The 24,510-nt window shown below is 33.0% G+C and overlaps 1 protein-coding gene across 1 annotated transcript in view; it reads right to left on the bottom strand.

Annotated features, from left to right (window-relative positions):
* Positions 1 to 22,988, bottom strand: part of LOC130671057 (probable cationic amino acid transporter) — a 30,588-nt gene extending 7,600 nt beyond the window's left edge. Inside the window, exons 1-10 of the mRNA XM_057474742.1 lie at positions 22,229 to 22,988; positions 18,074 to 18,235; positions 12,292 to 12,445; positions 10,791 to 11,021; positions 5,532 to 5,740; positions 5,047 to 5,218; positions 4,789 to 4,972; positions 2,839 to 3,460; positions 1,988 to 2,226; positions 73 to 200 (exon numbers count right to left, since the gene is read on the bottom strand). Of these exons, the coding sequence (XP_057330725.1) occupies positions 73 to 200; positions 1,988 to 2,226; positions 2,839 to 3,460; positions 4,789 to 4,972; positions 5,047 to 5,218; positions 5,532 to 5,740; positions 10,791 to 11,021; positions 12,292 to 12,445; positions 18,074 to 18,223 (2,089 nt within the window). The 5' untranslated portion in view covers positions 18,224 to 18,235; positions 22,229 to 22,988. The remainder of the gene's footprint in view (positions 1 to 72; positions 201 to 1,987; positions 2,227 to 2,838; positions 3,461 to 4,788; positions 4,973 to 5,046; positions 5,219 to 5,531; positions 5,741 to 10,790; positions 11,022 to 12,291; positions 12,446 to 18,073; positions 18,236 to 22,228) is intronic.
* Between the last annotated feature and the right edge of the window lie 1,522 nt (positions 22,989 to 24,510).

Genomic DNA, 24,510 nt, shown 5'->3' with positions numbered 1-24,510 from the left:
AGGAAAATTAATTTTATAAGTATAAGTATGAATATAAATTAATTTTTTTGACTTATGGACACTGAAATTTACCTAATGTCATCCAAACAATAAATCTGACTAGAGTTAAAATACTAAGTTTGAAAATGAGGTAAATGTTAACTGTCACTGCTATTGCTGGTACGAACGGAAGTCCTGGAGTCATGAACATTACGGTACTTCTGGAAAACCATATTATAATTTACTATTGTTTTCATTGAAAATTTGATTTTATATGATATTGTAGTATAAAAAGAAGGTATATGCCTAATTTATCAGAGTTTCGGCCTAAGCCTAAGTTTTCTTTAAAGACCCCGATCAAAAAAGGCCATGTGGGATCATGGGAACTCATATTTATGTAAGAATCCATAGGAATTAGTATACACTGTAAAAAATCACCGGGGTAAGTTCAAGCGGTGTAGGTGTTAAAATCGGTGGTTAAATTTCAACACCGAAAGCGGTGTGAAAATAACGCCGCCGCCGGTGTAAATATTCTGTACCGGTGTTAAAAAAAATTCCCCGGTGTTAAAATAACGCTGCCACCGGTGTAAATATTCTAGGCCGGTGTTAAAATAATGCCGCCGCCGGTTTAGATATACTTTACCGGTGTTAAAATATTTTACTTTGTGAATATTTTTACTTACTCGATCACTATACTTGTTAATAAATGATATTTTTTATTAATTTTCATAAAGAATTGACATTTTTTGTGTTTTATAATCTTTAAAGTTAATACTCCAAACGGACGTAGTTTACACCGGTATTTTAACACCGCCGAATTACGCCTCCTACACCGGTGTAATTTAATTTTAACACCGGGCGGAGTTAAAATGAGTCCATTTTTAACACCACTCTTTTTACAGTGTAGGAGTGAATGGATTTATATAAGAATCCATGTAGGAAACCATGGGTACACTGTAAAAAGAGCGGTGTTAAAAATGGACTCATTTTAACTCCGCCTGGTGTTAAAATAAAACTACACCGGTGTTAAAAATACCGGTGTTAAATCGGCGTAACCGGTGTAAAAGCGGAGTAAAATCGGTGTAAAGGCGGGGTAACCGGTGTAAAAACGGAGTAACATCGGTGTAAAATCGGGATAACCGGTGTAAAAGCTGAGTAAATTGCGTCCGCTTGGATTATTAACTTTAAAGATTATAAAACACAAAAAATGTCAGTTCTTTATGAAAATTAATAAAGAATATCATTTATTAACAAGTATAGTGATCGAGTAAGTAAAAATATTCACAAAGTTAAATATTTTAACACTGGTGAAGAATATCTACACCGGCGGCGGCGTTATTTTAACACCGGTCTAGAATATTTACACCGGTGGCGGCGTTATTTTAACACCGGTCTAGAATATTTACACCGGTGACGGCGTTATTTTCACACCACTTTCAGGGGTAAATTTAACACCGATAATTTTAACACCTACACCATTTGGACTTACCCCGGTGATTTTTTACAGTGTATCTGGATTCCCACATGGAAAATCAACATAGGAAACTGTGGGTACCTGGATTTCCCATTTTGATATGGTGCCGTTTCCTGTGGAAAATTGAGGTAAAAATCCACAAAGAATTCCATACGATTCCCATAGAGATTTGGCGTGGTGTGGATTCCCATAAGAACCCATATGAGAATCTATATGGGAATCCATCCAACAACGCCATGTGGGAACCCATATAGGAATCTAGGCTGGATTTCTGTATGGATTTCTTTGATAGGGCTGTAAATATTTCACTTATCCCTCTCTCTAAAAATGAATCGGTGAAATTCACTTCAAATTAGTGAATATTCACTGGGAACCAGCTACAAGTATACCACTGGTTGAACTAGTGGTATACTTATAGCTGTAGAAATAGTGACTATCCACTGATTTGCAGTGAATTTCACTAATTCATTTTTAGAGGGCTTATTCCTAGTTTTCCAATACTACAATATTAAGAAAACAGTGTCTGATTATTACCTATTTTGTGGTTTTCTACTTATTGCCAGCAACACTCCAATAATGGCAAATAAGAAACAAAACAGAAGAATTGTTGTGAAAGTTCCCATGTTGCCCATGCCGACCACTATAATGAAGTCGAATATTAAAATTAGTAAATATAGTATTGCAACCATCTTCATGACGTAGCGACCGGATGCTTCAGTTGCTGGTCCTCGATCTACCCATGGAAATATTGCCGGACATAAATATTGTGCGGCCTGCATATTTAAAAAAAAAGTTTCAATTATTATTTCTATCATTACTACAGACCATTGCGGTCACTATTTTAATGTTTGGTCTATTAAATGCACATAGTCAGTGAATGGACAGAGTATGACTTTTCGGTACGATATTTTGTAATGAAATTTTTATCAAAATTAAGTATCAGGGAGTAGATTTTAGTGTTCAAAAAAACCGTTTGAATTTTGATTCACATAATCTTGAGTAAAAAATGAGATTTGTCCGAATCACGACTGAACTAGGTCTGTGACATCTCATAAAAATTTAACTGTCGTTTTACCAGACTGCACTGAGACTGCACTGCGTCTGTGACATTTAACAATAAATCTAAAGTCCGCATGCACGACTGAACCACTGCCGTTACGGATTTTTACGATAAAAGAAAAATGTGTATTTATGTGTAATAAATTCTCAGTATTGATGCGTGCGGGCGTCGTTCGGCCGAACTTGAGTCTTGACAAAAAATGTAATAAATTCTGATCGATTTTTACCCGACATTCGCCTATTAGTTCGTAAAAAAATCTTAACTGTTCATTCATTGGTACATAAAATCTCCATTTTATGATATTTATGTATAGGTTTCAATTTACCTGTAATCGTCGCTGAAGGTAATTGAGAGGAGGCCCAATAATTGGAGTGGTTCCAGGATACTGATGAGCGCTACTGCAACTAGAAGCAGCCGCTGCTGCATGAACGCTACCATAAAATTTATTTTCTGTCCTATCGCTGACAAGATATTGATCATCTTTACCCAGACCAACGTCATCTTCTTCCGCACCATATGTATCGTCTGATTCTGGAGAGGAACTATTTGCTCTTCGAACACGTCGCACAGTGACGCGCTGTCCATTACTATTCGTTGTAAGCTCAGTTTGAGTTGCATGTACAGAGTTCAAAGCACTTGTAAGTTGATCAGGACGTACTTCTTTACTATACGTTGCAGGGGCATTACTTTGAGTCTCTTTTGGTGGCGATCGGCAGGGTGTCCGAAGGCTTTGAGGCAGCAACTCAATTAGATTTGTCGAGTGAGGTTGATAACGAAGAATAAGAACGCACGTAGATACTAGTGTATAAGCTAACAGAGTACCAATTGACATCATTTCCACGAGGACGTCTAACTGAATTAAAAGCGCAACAAAAGCGGCAGCTACACCAGAGGTTAAAGTTGCTAATGCTGGAGTGCCTGTTAAGGGCAACAGTTGACTGAAAGTACTAAAACGACAAAAATATATGTCATGTAAATTATACGAAGAAGTTATTCTCGTTTGAAATGCTATGGTGTCATAGTAAAGCCGGACCATGCACGCTACCTGATGAAAACTGAAGTAAACACATGGAAAAATGACTACGACCATAGTAAAATTTCCAATGGTTGTATCATGATTTACTGTAAACATTGTAAATTTTACTATGCCCGGGAAAAAAAATTTAGATCTATTCAGATCAAATTAGATCTGATGTTTCAGATCTGAACAGATCTGCATTTTGGCCAGATCTGTTTAGGTCAAATAAGATCTACTCTGGTCAGAATAGATCTGCTTGGATCTATAAACAGATCAAGGTAAATAAAAAACACTCTTGTATCGGCTCAGATCAAATTTAATCTAATTCGCTAGATCTAAATCGATCTGTTTTTTTTATCTCTATCCTAATAAAAATTGATATGTCTGATTAAAAATATATTAAATATATCACAATAATATAAAATATATAGGATTGAAGCCATTTATTTCAATTACGATAGACTTTTTAGAATTATCAAAATTTAGGTAAATGTGTCAAAATTCAGCTAGTTAATCTTATAATTATAATATAATGTGAAGAAATATTTCTTTATAATTTGTACAGATCTAATCTGTTCAGTGCAGATCTGAACTTTTTTTTTCCGAGAAAAAGTTATATCAGCTCAGATCTGGTTTGATGTGTACAGATCGAATTAGATCTATTTATATTTACTTCATAAATTGATCGTTAAATCAATGTTGATCTATTTTGATCTGACTAGATCTAGGTTGATCTGACTTGATTAGATTTGATCAGGGTAGATCTGGACTATTTTTCCCCAAAGAAAAATGTCATATCTGATCAGATCTAGTTTGATCTGAACAGATTAAATCAGATCTACTCTGATCTGGGTTCAGTATAAATTATGATCAAATTTGATCTGAGCTGATCTAAATTGATCAGAACAGATCTAAATTTTTTTCCCCGGATGGTCATAGTCATTTTTCCATGTATTCATTTCCCCTAGAGGCAAACTGCGGTAAAGTACCGAAATTCAAATCCGCCAAGGTTCAGTTTTCATCAAATGGCCAACATGGTCCGGCTTTACTATAATACCATAAGCCCCTATCCAAAAATTCCCACAGAATCCACTCAAATGGGTTAAAAGCCGCATAGAATCCTATAGACGTATTGATTTTTAAGCGGCTTTTGACCCATTCTAGTGGATTCTATGTGAACTTTTGGATAGGGGCATTTTGAACGAGAATAATGTATCTGTAGTGCATTTGTAACATTCTATTATTAACATAATTTACCGAAATATAAGACCATCCTGCGCCATTGCATAGACTATCCTAGGCATTGGAAACATACTCCCAAACATAGAAACAGTTAATCCTGCAACTGCCCCCAGTGCAACGATATACTTGCATTTATAAGCCCCAACTTGGCCGAACATGTCTACTAATGCAGAATCTTGGTCAACTTGATCGTATGGGACTGAAAAATTTACAAAATTTACATTTAATTAAAGAATTTACTTAGATAGAAAACTATCTTCGTAGATGACTTACTGATTAATGTCAAAACCATACTGCTGGTTACATAAGCAGTCAAAATGATGAGTAATGATGTAACAATAGCTAATGGAATACTCCGTTTTGGATTGGTCGCTTCTTCACCCGTTGTTGCAATGATATCAAAACCAATGAAAGCGTAAAAGCACGTGGCAGCTCCAGTGAATACCTAAACCATACAAACTGAGTTACTTATTGAATTGGAATAAGCGACCCTATATGATGAGCAATCGATATCTATAACTAACGATAATATTTATATTAATCAGTTCACGTTTCTCAATAAAGCATAATAATCATTTTGAGTATTTTTAACTTATAGACGGCTGGGGTACAAATAAGATTCCGTAAGCAAACACAGGCAATATATTAATAAAAAACAAAGCGTTATAATCAATGAGTTATGTAATGTCAAAAAAATATGAAAAAGTATGGTTTGAATGTTGTCTATAAATAGAAAAAGGAATAACAAGAATTCTTACCCCGCTCCAACCGTAAGGTAAAAATCCTTTGTGCTCCGACCAGTTATTTGAGTCAACGTAAAACATTCCAGCGGTCATGATGAAAACCCACGCAGCAAGATTAATAGCGTTTAAAACATTGGTAAATACCAAGGACTTTCGGACTCCTGCTACCAACAATACCATCATCAATAGCGTGATTACGAAGGCTGTGAAGTCTGGTGGCCTTCCTAAAATATATTAAAATTCAACATTAGTCGGTTTAAACAATTTGGCTATTGGCTGAATTCCCGTACGAAAAAAGTATATACGGGCAAAATTGAATATATGTCTCGTATATGCAGCATATATTCAGATTTGCCCGAATATATACAGAGATATGTACTTTTTCCGTACGGGTTTTGTATGCGAAATTGTCATCCGAAAGCTAAGATCAAAAGTAGGTTTCTTAAAATAAATAATAGTTATTGAATAAATCTAGCCTTTTATTTTGAAAAACTTTACTAATCACTACTTCTAAATCAGTTAATTACTCAGGTGTATGCGAAAATTTGATTAAGATGCTGGTCGATAAAATAAATGCATAAAACTATACCCGACTAGAAATTTTTGAGTGCACCCAGTGGTAGGGCTTCACTCAAGCCGAGACAAGACAAAATTGGGAAAGTCTTGTCTTGATCTCGAAAGCTTTGATCTCGTCTCGATCTTGACTTCAAAATGTAAGTTTGGCATCGATCTCAAAAAATAAGTTATTAATAATATTGTTTTGTATTGTCTTGTCAAGATCTCGTCTTTGTCTTGAATAACCTAAAATTTTCTTAATATCAGTCATAATTCGTTATTACTTGGAATTTATACAAGTATATTAATATAGGTATAGATATGTATATACAGTCGTATTAAGAGTAAGCTTTATCAATACCAAGAATACTGTCATTTAAAATAATCAATAAGCTAAAATAAAGTCAATAGTTATAATCTTTCTTAAAACATGGAGTCTAATTGCGAGTAATTCTCATATACTTATACTTTTGAATTTTGATGTCTTGTCAAGACTTAGCGAGATGTTTTTAATGATATTGGTCTTGGTCTCGAATTGCGATCTATAATATCGTCTTGGTCTTGTCTTGACAAATCAAGACGAGGTCAAGACAAGACCAATATAATCTCGATCTTGAGTGAAGCCCTACCCAATGGGGATCCTATATTGGGATGTAACGCAGATTATACTTAGGCCTCAATCGGACAATCTCTATACACCCCCAATTGGGTACGACCTACGTGTTCCTGAATGAAGGATCCCTATTACAAATATGAAAAAAAAAAAAAAAAAAAAAAAACATATAAAAATTCAAATGTGATCCGAAATATGATCCACCGTATTAGGAGCATCACTTAGAGGAAGTATACATGATTTTGATTGATGGAAAAATCCTGGTGAATGCTGGGGCTCGAACCCGCATCCTTCCGATTCAGAGTCTTTGATAAATAGTATATTTATTATGATACCAAAGAATAGCTGATAAAAAAATAAAAAATTTGTGATGCAATGATCGACGTATTCTTTGTATAAGTATGTTATTCTGTGCTTCGTTTTATTTTTAGCTAGTAAACAAAATATTAAAAAGAATTGGAAATTTCTACGATTAAATGGATGTGTTAATTATAACCCCATGTACTTCATGTAAATCAAGAAAAAATTCTTTTTAGTACATGATTCCGGTAGGATTTTCTTGTGACTTTAAACAATTAGAAATTTTCGAACCGCTTAAAAAAATGGTAGAAACTACACATACATTGGCATTACACTTTTCGTCGACTTTCAATAGTTTTGTTTTACATTCTTTTACTGGAATTGTAAATTTGTAGCTTCAGAAGTATGAAAACTTTTGATGGATTCTCGCGATTTCGTATTTTGTAAGATTGTAGAATGGTGAGAGGCATACTATATTATTTATACATTTTTCTGAATCAACAGGAAGGAAAAGGTTACTTTTGATCTCAACAAATTTATAGCTTTAAATTGAAATTTCCATTTTTTGAATTTATAAAATATTGTCATAGATTTAATACGTGCACAATTTTGCTAGAAATAAAATCGCCTTAAAAAATGTTAAAAAATTCAGTGTATTTATAGTTATCTTCTGAAAATGATCAATTACTGAGTCTGCTAATAAAATGATAAGCATATCATACGATACTAATTTATAAATACTATTGACATAAGACCATGTGATTTAGCTCGTTAATTAATTTTGCTTGAACTGTCATATATTGTTAAGATTAGTATTGATGTAATTAATATAACCTAAGAATTGAAAGCACAAAATCATCTATAAGTAAAAAGAAGTGACATAACTTAAAAAAATACAGCAATAGTCAATGTATAACACTTCTCTTGTATAACCGAATCGGATCGATGAGGTCCACAGGTGCTCACCATCGAATGATTTGCGCAAGCGTTACTCTCCCCAAGCTTTATTTTTCACCCCTATTGCTATAACTCAACCATTTTCGGATACAAAAATAACACTGAACACTTACGAAGAATCTTATGGCTCTTCTTCACAATAAAATATTCAAAACTTTTCTGAAATACGTTTAGAGTAGCTATACATCGCAGAAAAACGAACAAATACAATAAAAAAAAAATAAATATCTTGATCATCAATGAATTTAATACTAATGAATAATTTAATAAATTAAATGTGGTTGAAAAATTAATCACTTATTATTCATAATTTATTTCCATCGTATTCTGCGTACAAAATTCAAATTCCAATATCTTTACACCCTGCGAAAATGAGCTTATTCAAAACCAATGCAATGAACAAATATTGATGTACGGACATATCTTGAATGCTATGATACTTTTTCTTTTTTCTAGTAAAAGTGCTAATTTTAACCTATTCAAGTAGATTTGTTTTCGACCTAGTATTTATTTGAGAGTAGATTCAAGAGGATGAGCTCATGCAGTGTTAATTAATTAATGTAACGAGATCGACGTCCACCTCCGTTTTACGGGCGGCTGTTTCCTCACCTATTTCAAGTATGCACGCGCTGCGGATACCCCTACTTCTTCCCCAAACTACACTATCATTCAAAAAATACAATTGAGTGACTAAAAGTGGACATTAATCGGAGGTATCATCAAAAATCCTCATTGCGCGTGGTATCTAACCACAGCGACCACGAGTCCATACTTCTGTGGGCCTTACATTCCTACGATATCAGGAAATAAAGAGACTCTGGCCGCAGTGGGCTTGGAGAGGCCCCAGTGACATCAGTTCCCTGTACTGGTGAATAGGTTGCATCACTCTCTTAAAATGAATTAGTAAAAAGGGCTGCCAATCAGTAAATATTCACTGATTTGCAGCACTTTTCACTGATTCATTTTATTAAAAGAGCAGGACAAAATAGAAAGACGCAACCTCGCCTTTATACCCTAACAAAAGTCCCCTTTATTTGTTAACATTCGGTTTCGAAAAAGCTATTATCCACTTGTTCAGTCCCCGATGAATTTTCTGCTCTTTGAGACTTTAATCACTGTGATTTTATCAGACAAATTAAAGGTTGAATCCATGACCGCCCTCATGCAGTGTCAATAATTAACTAACGGAGTGTCAAAAGAATCAGTCATATAATTCTAGTCAACGTAACCGACAGTTATCAATATTACTCAAACAATAAATTGTGACCCTAATCGTAATTCACACATTGCAAATATTAAATAGTTTTGTTCACAATTGATCATAAATACAATCTATTTATTATGACTGGCTTTGGTTGCATTAAAATTTGAAGTTTCGATGTAGGGTATTATTGAAAATGTAGGTAGTATTTGTCATTGCGAATAATTCACTTCACCGTTTATTGGTAATTAACATTTATCTTCTCTAGTCACACTAATTAAAATGGTGGTTTTTTGCTGGTCGAAAGCATCAATTCAAATCATTGTTCTCTGTTGCGTGCAAGTTGAAAACCGAACTTAAAATCAATAGTGTATTTCGGGAATTCTTGTGTACTACATTAAAGCTATAAATAAATATGTCAAATAAGTATCTCAAGTATTACAATTATGTCCCATGTTTTAATTAGCTTATAAAAAGGTAGACCGCTAAGCTATCAAAGAAGTGTAAAACGATAAGCGGATACTTATAGACACACAGAAACAAGTTTAGCGAATAGTTGGAGTATTTTATTTATGCGAACTGTCAAAATGTAAGTGATTTATTTATTCAGTTCAATGTTTAAAACTTTGGTTAACTTTGTCCTGGTTAAATAAAGCGATTAAAAGCAATTCCAAAAATTTTTTAAAATTCATATCGATATCCCAAGTCCCTTTGAATTCCGAGGTTTTCATTAATTAATGAAACGGGACCTAAGTCCACCTCCGCCGACCGGAAGCCGATACCTCACCTTTTTGGGCATACTCGCGCTGCGAAGTCCCTTCTTTTCTACCATAATGCGAAACATTGAGCAAGCTCAATATTGGCGGATGTTATAATCCTTAGGATCAGAGATCCTTTGCGTGTGGGTGCCGAACCAACAGCCACCACGAGTCCTACCTCACTCGGGCCCACCACTCCTCCCATCTCAGGAAATAAAGAGACTCTGGTCGAAGTGGGGCTTGGAATAGCCCCCCCCCCCCATGGTACCAATTCCTTGTAGTAGTCTTCAGGTTGCATAGGATTAGTGGTGGGTTGCAACTTCTTTCCATACCCTATTTAAAGGGCTTCCTCCACTTGTAATCACTAAGATTTCAGACATGCCATTATACACACTTGCCCTCATCCATCACTTAGTGATAGTTTATCTACTAGTTTTTTCGAGCCCCATAATCTTTTGAGACAGCTCACGGTGGGGTAAGGCCCACTCGAGGTTTTGGCGAATCGAACTCGTACAAATCGCTTTTAATGTCCCGTAATTGAGGAATTCAAAAAAAATAATGTTTCCAAATCCATTTTTATCGCCGAATAATACTCGAATTTCTGGATCAACGAAAAATTCTGTTACCAATGAGCCCTGGGCACGTAACCGACATGGTACGGGTTCGATTCCCAGTTCGGAGTCTGCACTTCCGTTACTTGTGAAAATTTTACACAACGCGCCAAAAGAAGTATAGCTTCAAATGAAAAAAAACTCAATGCGTATTCGTAGATAATTAAAATATATTTAGAGTCACAATCGTTTAAAGAAACATTGTCGACAGATCTGTGGTTAAAAATTATAAGAAATCGTTAAGAGAGATAACACATCATTGTTTTCAAAGTTTCTTACCAAAAAAAGTGCCAACACTGTTGGCAATGGCACTGGAAACTGCACCATCCACCAAGGCGTCCAAACAAGCGCTCAGGGCACAAGCACATGCACTGGTACCAATAAGATATTCTAACACCATATTCCATCCAATTATAAATGCTATTAACTCGCCCACTGTCACGTAACTGTACATATATGCACTACCAGTTGTATGAGGCACTCGGACACCAAATTCTGCATAGCATGCACCTAGAACAGTGAAAGAAATTTTTTTAATTATAATTATTACAACAAAGATATAAAGACATTACTTCCAGTTTATGTAGATTGTTTGAATTATTTGAAATAATTGACCGATTTTAGTTGTAAATAATCATGTTCATTTAAATTCTTGTGTTTGAAAATATGACATTGATATAGTTTCACGGAAAGAAAATTATAGGAAGTTTTGCTATGCTTTATGGGAATGGTTCCCATAATGGTATAGGAATTGTACCCATACTAATGTAGGGATGGTTTCCATAATATATGGTATGGGAATAGTTCCTATACCGATATGGGAACCATTCCCATAATATTCTGGAAACCATTCCCATATTATTATGGAAACCACTGCCAATATGGTATGGAAATCATTCCCATAACATATAGGAACTATTCCCATGAATTACAGAAACCACTCCCATAAATTATAGGAACCATTCCCATAATGGTATGGACATCATTACCATAATATATAGGAACCATTCCCATAATATATAGGAACCATTCCCATAAATTATAGGAACCATTCCCATACATTATAGGAACCATTCCCATGTCATTATGGAAACCATTGCCATCATGGTATGGAAATCATTCCCATAATAAATAGGAACTATTCCCATAAATTACAGGAACCATTCCCATACATAATAAGAACCATTCCCATATCATTATAGAAACCATTGCCATAATGGTATGGAAATCATTCCCATAATATATAGTAACTATTCCCATAAATTACAGGAACCATTCCCATAATTTATGGTCGTAATTTCTATGATGGTATAAGAAAAAATTTCATAAAATTATGGGAACAGTTTCCATAATTTTCTTTCCGTGTTATTTATTTAGCAATCGTATTGTGATTTAATAGAATTTTAATCGATTAACCGATCCGATTAATTTGAAATTTAAAAATAAAATTTAAAAAATCGCACTCCTGAACATTAATTTCAAAAGATATCGTAATTTATCATTTATATCTTTCATTATATTAAATAATTGATAAGTATAGAAACCTAATGATTAGCAAACAAATCATATCTTGAGCCGTCTTCCTATACATACAGAGCTATTTCTACTGCTGTTAATAGCTTTTGTAGAGCCGAATCGATTTCTTTTGTGCTTCATGACAATTTAATAACTGCTCATTGTTGTTGGAAATTACTTTCATACTTAAAGCAGTCGCTTTCAAGCGACTAAATTTTTTTTAGAGACGATAATTAATAAATTATTCATATATTTTTTTACTGACCAGAGAAGATGGAAGCAATTGCTGCGATGATGAATGAAATGATAACACCTGGTCCAGCGACACTTCGAGCTACCATTCCCGATACCAGATACATTCCTGTTCCAACGCAGGAACCAACCCCAAGAGACGTTAAGTCTAAAGTCGTCAGGCACTTCTGAAATGTTTTCAAATAATTATATCTTTTATCTTTTGAACAATGATTAATTATAAGGCTTAAGAAGTTAAAAGAAAATTTATCAACAGAAATATGGTTTAATTAATTCAATATTTTAAATTCATTTGATTTTTGATAAATCATTAAAATTCATCTTACATAAACTTACACTGTAAAAAATCACCGGGGTAAGTCCAAGCAGTGTAAGTGTTAAAATCAGCGGTGTTAAATTTCAACACCGAAAGCGGTGTGAAAATAACGCCGCCGCCGGTGTAGAAATTCTTTACCGGTGTTAAAATATTTTACTTTGTGAATGTTTTTACTTACTCGATTACATCGGTTTAACAGCGGTATTTTAACACCGCCGAATTACGCCTCCTACACCGGTGTAATTTCATTTTAACACCGGGTGGAGTTAAAATGAGTCCATTTTTAACACCACTCCTTTTACAGTGTACGAATGAACTAATCAAAATGTTTGTATAATAATAATAATAATAATAATAATAATAATAATAATAATAATAATAATAATAATAATAATAATAATAATAATAATAATAATAAAAATAATAAACGCCAAAAAAAATTATTTGGAGGAAATTTTATATGATAAATGTCATTCTCATGAGTCATTTTGAAATAGGTTGATAATGTTCTCAAAGTGAATGATATATAAAGGAAATATGAATCGGGTGAACGTTTATAATATGGAAATGACAATAGTAAATCCAATCAAATAGTATAATATGAACCGACAATAACATTACAAACAGCCAGTTAATATGATTCGATCAATTGATATTGATTATGAAAGACATGTGTTTGCATGGACATATCGACATCTTTGTTTCTCGTCACTATTAAATATTATTCAAAGTACACTAAAATAAATTCGACTTGAAGTACAACCCTTAATCAGCACTTTAGAACGTTTCTTAGAATCTTACATATAAGATGTCATGGTATTAATTTTTTGCTTAAAAGAGATAGAACATGAAATAAATTCAGCAGCAAAATGATTTTCTTATCGCTTGTCTTTAAACGCCGAGTTTCAATACCTATTTTGCCAGTGAAAAATGGCTATTTTATACTAATGTGATTTAGCAGGCAAAACGTCAGTTTCTTTCCTACGCAATAAACTTATTAGTTTATGTCTGCTAAATTAGTTTCTGACTTCATTTCATCTCTGCCGGAATCGCATTTATTTATTGTGAACCTCTAGGTATTTATGCCATTTCAATAACCAACTAAGATGACAGTTTTATTTGAAAAATGAAAAGAAATAACATGTTCCATTAAAAAAAAAAACAATTCGATTTGTAAAAATCCTTCATTTTCTTTGTTAAATGATTTAAAATCGCATATTCAAAATACAACTTTCTTACCGCGCTACCGGTCAAATCGTGGCTTTCTCTCGTGAATTTGAAATAGTGAAAATAATGACTATTCACTGTTTACTATGAAAATTATGTCACTAATTCAAATAATGGTGTACTTTTTACTGCAAACAAGTGACTATTCACTGCCAAATGGTAATTTTCACTAATTCGTTTTTTCAGTGTTGCGACTTGTTTCAGACATGAAAACTTTCCATATCAACGCAGGTAATATGAAACATATACTGTGTACTACGAGATAAAACATGATTTCAGACTTCTGGTGATGTCAGCTTTGGACCTTGACTTAGGCAATCAGCTTTACCCTCATCTGAAACCGTCTCTTTTAATCCTTTAGCACGGGGACAAAAGCGTTTAGTCTTAATGCTATCACCTAGATTTTTATAAAAGAGTTATCAAATATCCATTTTTAACCAATTTTACAACAGTGCGACTCGAATTGCGGTTTTTTTACCGGTTTATTCAAATGTCTACGGCTTCACTCAAGCCGAGACAAGACAAGATTAGGAAAGTCTTGTCTTGATCTCGAAAGCTTTGATCTCGTCTTGATCTTGACTTCAAAATGTAAGTCTTGCATCGATCTCGAAAAATAAGTTATTAACAATATTGTCTTGTATTGTCTTGTCAAGATCTCGTCTTGGTCTTGAATAACCTGAAATTTTCTTAATATCAGTCATAATTCGTTATTATTTGGAATTTATACATTAATATAGGTATAGATATGTATATACAGTCGTATTAAGAGTAAGCTTTATCAATACCAAGAATACTGTCATCAAAAATAATCAATAAGCTAAAATAAAGTCAATAGTTATAATCTTTCTTAAAGTACGGAGTCTTATTGCGAGTAATTCTCATATACTTATACTTTTGAATTTTGATGTCTTGTCAAGACTTAGCGAGATGTTTTTAATGATATTGGTCTTGGTCTTGAATTGCGATCTATAATATCGTCTTAGTCTTGTCTTGACAAATCAAGACGAGGTCAAGACAAGACCAATATAATCTCGATCTTGAGTGAAGCCCTACAAATGTCGCGAGAGGCCCACTGGCCACTATTTTAATCAAATGTAGCTAAAATGTACACTGTAAAAAACTGCTGTAAGTTCATGCTATCTCAGTTTTAATGCAATCGGTGTTAATTTAACACCTTTATACTTCAAGCGGAGTTAATCTTCTTCGCATGTATACCATTTTAACACATGTTTGATAACACCGTTAAATAACACCGCTTCTTTGTTGTGAATTCATTTTGATACTGCACCGATGTTAAAAAGTCTATTTTCACGCGGCTTTTTTACAGTGTAGGTTTTAAGTCAGCAAAAACACGCTCTAAAATAGCAAGGTAGCGTCTACTCGACGACTTGGGCTCTGGCCATTAAATGAAATTAACGTGAGAAAGAGAGGAATCTCTATAATCAACTGGCAACGTATGGAATAAGTAATCCTGCAGCAAGGAATCTCAGCTGGGATCCTTTTTAATGCCGAAAACCACCCGGCATGCGAACTATGCAAATGGGGGTTCAATGTACAAAATAGTCAATTATTCCACCAGGGTAAACTATCGTGAGTTATTATAACTGAGAGTAACAATGTAGTAAAATTGATCTAGTCGTACTTGCATTAATTTGCTTAAATTAATATAAAGTTATCTTACTAATGTTAATATAACCGAGTGTGTGACATCAATATTGATTAGAGCGTATGCGTTGATTTGAGGTCAATAATGCGGCTTGTATAACTACACTTGTATCCGATTTGGAACCTTTGAGAAGAGTTTTGCTATGTTACAGTTTCAAATCATATGAACAAATATATCATGTCCGGGCTGTTGTTGATAGAATATATAAATAATAATAATTATCTTTCAAGTAACTATTTATTAAGCTGTAATTTCCGGTATCGTAAGTATACTTTTTCATTTGCATGCTACAGTGGCTGACGGTATATTTGCCTGAAGTTTTACAGTGCCGAGTTGAAACTAGAGTTTTCAAGTACCAGACGCCCAGGATTGTTCATGTTCTTTATCGGCGTCATTTCCAAAGACAATTCAAGTGATATACTTGAGGCATAACGCCGCGGTACACTCCAGGTACTATTGCAATATCGATTAGTTACTAAACATTGCTTTTTTTTAATAACAATTTACAGTAGGATAGTCATTACATATTTTAGGGCCAACATCAATTATTAAATAATTAAAGACGATATTTTGCATAAAAATGATTCAAAGTTTCCCTTAAATGTAAATTATTGACTTATTAATTGTTTTTTGTACACGGTAGGAAATACATGGCGTTTGACACCACGCTAGTATGGTCTCAAGACAGATACTAAAATAGTATGTGAAATATACCAAGACAGTATTGTAACGAGTCCCAGAAGTATGGCGTTATTTACTATACTGTATAGTACTGGAGCTATTGTATTGCTCACACGTATGCATAGCAGGCACGGCGAAACAGTATGGCCCTGAAACCCATACTACAATACCGAGGGCACGATGCTACTAGTTTTTCCCGCCATAATTTCTGGCGTGTCAATCAATGTATACTATCGAATTACCACCAAAACTATATAGATGTCGTTAGACTAGGTTTATCGGCCAGAAGCAATGTGGATACGGCAATGCAGTAAGGGCCTGACGGCCATAATGACATTGTGACGTCCGCAATAACTATTGCCAATGTTACTATTACCGCAATGGTTGAATCATCTATGCATACAATTTTATAACCTATAAAAATCTTCGATACCATACAGTATAGCGTTCACGCCCATACAGGCATAGTGATATCCGCAAAATATTTCTTACCGTGTAGAAAGTGAAGAATTCGGTAAAATGCTTCAGAAAATATTGTTGAAGTTATTTTAATATATTGCACGACTCATGATGCGAAGCATCACAGTGTGCTTTACGATCAAAAAATTTTTTTCGCCTCACTTCGGCAACTATTTCAATTATTATACTCTTGTTAGTTTACGGAATTAAGATATTTTTCATACTATTTTGAAGATAATGGAGATTTTTAATAGTTCTGCGATTGTATACAATTGTTTTGCTTAAAAATTCTCATAAAACCTGATTAATTCTCATGAATTCTCAATAAGATATTATAAGAATTAATTAATTTTATGAGAAGTACTATGAGCTTTTTACGCATACAGCTAAGAGAATCTATTGTTTTTAGGAAGATTTCATAAAACTCTATCTGTCACATTTGTCCTCATGGTGGATTTTTCAAAGAATTTCGTCATAATTTGTCGATTAGTTTCTAAAACTACTATTAGTTCGAAAACTGATATATTTATAATAACAGACCTTGTCATTAGCAATAGCGCCTACAATTCTTATCAGATCTTAATGAAATTTTCTATACTTATTCGGATCTATAAACGATTACCTTGATCAAAGTCTATTACTTTTAATCAATTTGGTTGAAGGCATTAGCGTGTGAAGATTAATTTTATCATAATTTGATGCTTTACAATCATATGTTAGAGTGATTTTTCCGCAATCAGTTGCTCATAATGGGTAGCACGACTTGTAGTTCGCGGATAAAATATCCCCACAATATATTCGCGATAAAATATCCGAATACAAATTATCCAATAGACAAAATATCGCCGGACTAAATATTCAGGGGACAAAAAAATCGTTGCAAAATATCCTGTCGATAAATCTTATTCAGAAAAATATATTTTAAGTGAAAAAATAATTAATGGTTTTCGATAAACGGGTACTCTACCAATCCAAGCATATGTGTTGACCTATTTCCAAAATAATACCCACCCAAAATCGGTGAAAAAAGGGGACAGTACGATTTCAAGCATATGTGTTGTTCTATTTTTCATATCACACACTCAAATTCTATGTGCAAATATATTGAACATTTATGATAAAAGGATACCGCACTATTTGTATTAAAAGTATTTATATTATAAGATATTTTGTCGGGGATATTTTATCTATCGAGTATTAAGTCCGGAGATATTTTGTCTATCGGATAAAATGTATTCGGATATTTTATCGCGGATATTTTGTCTTAGAATAATAAGTGACGGTACCCTCATAATGTAACCGAAAAATAAATTCTGAGTACGTTGATATCCACTCAAGTCTTTACATGTAGTGCTCATTTTTGCTACACATGGTTTCTTATACCACTAAACATTTTTATGTTTTCATACATACTTAATTCTAATTTATCATTTTTTATGGAGTTACCTGTAGTTTCTGTTTGGTATCATTAGAGCTAGCAGGTTCATGGCTTCTCCTCCGTTGATCACCTTGTAGATTTTCTATTTTTTTGGTCCGGATAAGCTTTCCAAAAAGCTCTAGGTTCCGCTCTCGATTCATAATTATTTCAAACTTCATTTTGATAGCGTTCTGTAAGCATAATTACACTTACATTAAAATTTTAACTCTGAATAGGCTTTGTTTTTTAGAAATTAAACAATAGCTACAAAGCCTCTATGAAGTTTGCATACGGAAATTACTTCCTATCATTTTTTCAAAGAACAATGAAATAATTTGTGCATAGTTCGGTAAACATTTCTAATTCTACGAACTAAAAATTGTAAAGTTGTGAGAAAATAAAATTGTTGATTTCAGTTTGATTTTCTAAAATCGAATTTCCAATCAATTTTTCGAGGTCAAAATGTATTTAATCTAACGGACTTTTACAGGATCTTGGGTAACTGAAGAGTAAGGATAAGAGTAAATAACACAAAAATAGCAGAATAGATGGCTACAGAATAACTTTCATTTTCGCGCCCGATTTTTAACACGAAAATCCAAAACACACTGTTGCAAACATATCACTAATTCTATCATAGAGATATGGCTGGGACAAAATTTTTCTTATTTTCTTAGTGATATACAGTAGGACCTCGTTATAAGACTCTTCCCCTCAATTTGTTGAAACTCGCTCGGAACGCTTCCCCCACCAACAACTCAATAAAAGTTTTGCACCAAAACCTCGCTATAAGACTAACGACAATTACGACTAAAATCGAGATAAAATGTACATACATAAAGATTTTAGATTAAATAATTTATTTTCATAAAGAATAATTAAAATTTCGTGAAATCACATAATTAATTAACAGAAAAGAACGACAAAATTCTGTTTATTTATGATTAAATATAAAATAGATACACTGTATAATAGAGTAGAGTTGAACCGAATACATAAATAAAACGCGAAACGGTGATAGTCTTAAAGCGAGGTTTGGGCACAAACGCTGTTAAGCACAATAGTGGGGGTACCTCAACTCCAAGAATTTTTTCCCCTACAGCCCCGTGCTAATCTTATAACAAGGTCCCACTGTAGATTAAAATACATTCAAAAAAATTTGCTGAATAATATCTTTATTTGAATGATCATTTAAATACTTGAGATTTATTTTTCCTTAGATGAGTTAATATTGTTTTCAGCTAACGAGTAATTTTCATACCTTACATTAAATTTTTTAAGTTGCGTTATTGAGTTTAGTACTATCCCGTTTATATAATAAGATTAAGCTTAACAACTATGTCAGTTAAGCTTTTGAATTAAAAAATTTGATTATAAAAACGAGACACTTCTTTTGCAAACATAGTTCACATACAATAAATTTTTATAATCTGATCCCTATATTCTTCAGTTATATTTATTTATGGGGAGAGAGACCATAGAACATTTTTTTTTATTTATTAATTTCTGTGAATGTGGTAAAGAAATTGATATTTTTTACGTTTAGTAGACACTTTAGACAATTAGCTTTGATAACATACTTTAATTAATTACACAAAACAACTTACTTACTAATTCTATCTAAATTATATCACCATTCAAAAAAATATTACTCTTTAATAATATAAATATTAGGGCTGCTTTGTCGTGACACGGTGTGAGATATAAAATTACGATGTTACATCGTAATTTTTAAATAGTATAGTCAAGGTCCATTAAGGCGGATTCCATTAACTCGGAACCTCCCCTGAATCTTGACCCTCACTACGAGCTACGCTATCTCCCACCCGATGCTATACATTTGTATGTGTGTTTATATTTATATCTGCATCATGCATGTGAGAGTAAGAGCGCATGCGTGTAGTTTACTTTTTAAAGGAAAGTGGTATTCGATAAGTCGGAATTTCCTGGAAATTTCTACCCCTCCGTAGACTAGTCTTACTGCTCGAGTTAATGGAATTTGACTGTAATTATGTCCATCGTAAGAAGTGTTCTCGTAACTGATGACTGTTTGTTTTATACTGAATAAAACTCCCACGGATAAAAAAAAGTTTAGTATAGAAACAAGAAACTTACTTATTAAAAAAAAATGAATCAATCGAACAAAACTAATTTTAACGTAAACAAAAAAATCTTAGTGTTTCCCATTAAACTTTTGCCATTTATCAAAAACATCGAGAAGAAGAAGTAGAAGTATTCTGATCACGTACATCAACTCCAATCTTTCAGGTTATTGTTATATAAGCGTTTGGTCATTTTCTAAATGCCGTATAGTAGCTTGACAAAATACTTAAATAGTATATTGTGTGACAAGGGATGAAACAAAACTATTTCAGGCCAGAGTGAAGCTGGCTGACATCACCCGCGGTCTATAAGCATGTATCATCGTGTCACACTATATTTTTTATGATTACCCGCATTGGAATTTGAAGTGTCAGTGCCAGCAGCCAGTCAAAAACAAGCTAATTTAAGACCAATCGTGCGATCAACTATTAGCGTAAGCCTAAATTGTCATTTGCAATTTTCAATCGAGCAGAAACTACTAACAGTTTTTATTATTTGCACTCATTTATGTAAAACTTAATTACAATCAGACCTGTCATTCATGTAAATATAATTAATGGTCTGAAATGACTATTAATCAAATGACAAGTACACTGAAAAAAAGATTTATTTGAGCCAACTAAGATTTATTTGTCCCAAAGATATCGTATATTTGGATATGGCCAAATAAATATTTAATTGTGGGAAAGATAGAATTTATTAGAGCAGTTTAATTGCGTGAAATAAGTGATTTATTTGTGGTAAAGAAATGATCCAATTGCTACAAATAAATAAGGGCTTCAAATATATGTATAGCATCGCCACATTTTAGTTTATTTATCACCCCTGATTAAACAACTGAATTCGATCGAATTAAACAGAATTAAATTTTTAATTCAGATAAATTCTGTTAATTCGGTACCTAACTTAAAAATGGATTCTGTCTAATCCGGCAGGAAAACCAGAATTTGTCCAAATTAAAACGAATTTAAATAATTCTATTCGGTTTAATTCTGATTAATTCGAAAATAATTCTCCAATTTCTGGTTCTGAATCCGAATTGAACTGAATTAAAACGAATTTGAAATTTTTAAATCGATTTTATTCTGTTTAATTCAAATTCAAATTTCCAATTCAATTGAATTCTATTTTACAGAATATAACAGAATTAAAATTTTTAATTCAGTCGAATTCAGTTGTTTAATCAGGGACAAATTTAATATCTTTACCACAAATATATCAATTACTTACCACAAATAAATTATATGTTTCCGTCAAATTATAAAATTATTTGAATTAACTGTCACATTTTGTTGTACCAAATATATTTATTTGTCATTAAGAAATATTAAAAAAAAAGCCACAAATAAGTTTATATATTTGGGACATATATTTCTTTTTTTCAGTGTATCAGAGTTTAAATTGCGAAAGCCTTCAGTCACTGGTCTGAAACATTATTTGTTTCTTCCACGGGAAAAAACAAACGTTTCTGCCCACTGACTGAAGACCTACGCAATTTACGCGTTTGCTAATATTTGTTTACGTCATCGAACCGAAAATTGCTTTTTTCGACTGGCTGTAGACACTGAAACTTTAGGTATCGATGTTGGTACTATAAAGTTATTCTTTGTCTTTTACAACGATCAGATACTTTTAAAAGAAAAACATAAATTGCTGTTTTGAAATAAAAAAATTTATTGTTTCACATGAAAATATTAATTTTTTAAAACTCTAAATTAGCATAAGTAAAAATTAACTTTCAAAATTGTATCCAAAGTCACGATAAATCGTTCGTTTTGCAGTGCAATAAAATTCTTCCATGATCAATATTTATAACCAATAAAGCCTATTATCGATTGTTTTAGTTAGTACTTGATATTTAACGTGACAAAGTTGCATTTACCGGTTAACAGATCAATTGTTTTAGTCTACTTTGCGCAACCTTTTGAACTTAAGCTAGACAGCACTTTTTAAAGAGAATTTTAATTTAACTATTGTTTATATGTTTTACAGGACAAGATTAAGAAAAAAATAGTTCATTTTTTTTTTCAACCCACTACCATATACATATATATACCAGGAACTTTGTGAATGTGACTTACCCTCTTGCGTATTACAATCGTATACTTTTTTTAGCCTTTTATCTTAATCTTATGATCCTTTGTCTGGCACGTCGGGGAGTCGTTATCAACTTTATTATTTTTTCCTTAACCCTCGCAATTATTCTCACACCTTTATCATAAATAAAAAAACTTTTTGCTGTTTTTAGCAAAACAAAACCTGACGTGACTTGTTCTAATAATAAAAAACTAGTCATAATTCTTGTACTCCATCATCACAATTTACTTGCGTCACGTTGTACTGAAGACTGTTTTCGTTTATTGAATTTTTTATAAATTTTAATATTTTCGACGCTCATTTAACAACGATCTCTTGAATTAATGATATTTTCTATTAGTAAACGAGGGCACATTATTTAAACTTGATGTAACGGCACGGATTTTTCGCTTGTCACTCACATGAAAGGTTGTCGTTCGTCCAGGGTTATTACACGATGTCGTCGTCGAGAGGAGAGAAAGCTGTTATCCGATTTGCGTGCGCAGTACTATTCTAAACTAATGAAATTTTATACAATATATTTCGTTTCGTCATTAGCCGCGAGTCACATTTTAGAAAATTATGATTTGGTGCCGGTCGCGCCGTCGGACCACGATAAGTTCTTATCCGCGTGACGTTCCTCCCCTATTTCGGCAATATCTGCCCTTACAAAATATACCCCTGACTCTCGTTCCCACTTTCGTATCCAAGTGTACTCACTCTCACGTCTGTTACCACTAACCGTGCGCGACTTCAATATTACCCCATGACGTTGCTTGATTCACCCCTGCTCGTTATTTGGTATATGCGCGCGGTTCAAGCTATTCCACCTCACTTTTATAGTCTCTCTTTCTCTATGTTTGCACCCTTCCTGTTTCCCGTTTACGATTCCCAGTAGTTGCTTCTATTGACGTTCTGTCCCCTCTCTTTTTCCTCTGTCTTCCCACTCTTTTTCAGATCTTACAGGCATTTTTTGTGACATGAAAATGTCTATGTTTCAAACTCCCTCGATGCCAATGCACAGCACAGCTTTTTTTGTCTTTATGTTACAAATTTTTAGTTTTGTCTTTTCGCAGAATCGTTACATTTGATATTCAAATCTAACATTTATAAGTATACCTATCATCATTATAAATCATGAATGCAATTTTTAAATTCCAATAGTCGCAGCACAGCTTTATCGGTTTAGGATAAATTTAAAAATAAATAATACAAAAGTATCAATGAACGTTAATTTTTAACAAAATAGAACGTTTTGTTATCAATGCCTGATAGCTGTTTTTTACAAGCTGACGGTAATCTACGGCCCAAATTTGACGTCAAGTTGATTGTAAAAACTTAATGGAATCAAGCTTTTGTATTTTGAGTTATTTCCCGCAACTTTCTGTCAGTTCAAAAGTACTTTATGTTCCTTGAAAATTTTTCCCGTAAGTTTTAGGCAATACTTTATTAACGCCTTTCAAATGCGAGAGTAGATTTACACTAAAGTTTGGTTCATGTTATAATCAGATTACAGTTAAGACTTGGAAGGCAAGAACTTGACGTCAAATTGACTGCAAACTAAACATCCAGTTTCTAAACAGAATGTGTATACAAATTCCAATTTTTGGTTCTGATCATATATAAGTGATTATATATAATTAGCCAAAATCATTTTTTCCCGGGTAGCTATCAGGGAATTTTTGTTAACAATTGTATTTAGTTGATAATGTAGTTTTCATTTTTTACTATCTACTGTAGTTAAAATTAATCGTAACACTTACCCTTAAAATCATTATATATATAAGGAAGAAAACGCAGTTCAAAAATAATTATTATTTACAGTCGTGAATTAAAAAATACTCTCAGAAAAAAAAGTGATTGTTAGATGACGCTCCTATGCGCAAGAAAGTATTAAAAAAAAATGGCAGCTAAATTTTCCCATAAATTGCCACTTTTGAGTTTTCATTAATTATAATTAAACCAAAAAGATTTTGATAGTGATTTTCGATAGGATATTTCTATTGAAGAATTCAAGTGTAATAAAAAATAATATAGATCAATCGGTTGTGTATTTTTTTAGTTATTGTGTTTACCAATATCTGTATATTCTAACGGACATTCTATAACTTTAGAACGGATTAACCGATTTAGATCGTTGAGGTGACTTTCGAAGCGGCTTATGAAGTCCTACAATCTGGGAAGAATGAAGCTTAAGTAGTACAATATGTTCGGAGTTATTTGAAAAATAAAAGTTTTTTTAAAATAACTTCTAACTTACTTCATGGATTGATTTCAAAATCTATTC

Source organism: Microplitis mediator, chromosome 7 (genome assembly GCF_029852145.1).
Source record: "Microplitis mediator isolate UGA2020A chromosome 7, iyMicMedi2.1, whole genome shotgun sequence".
Lineage (NCBI taxonomy): Eukaryota > Metazoa > Arthropoda > Insecta > Hymenoptera > Braconidae > Microplitis > Microplitis mediator.
Note: the sequence above shows the minus strand (reverse complement) of the source record. Positions and strands in the feature narration are given on the sequence as shown.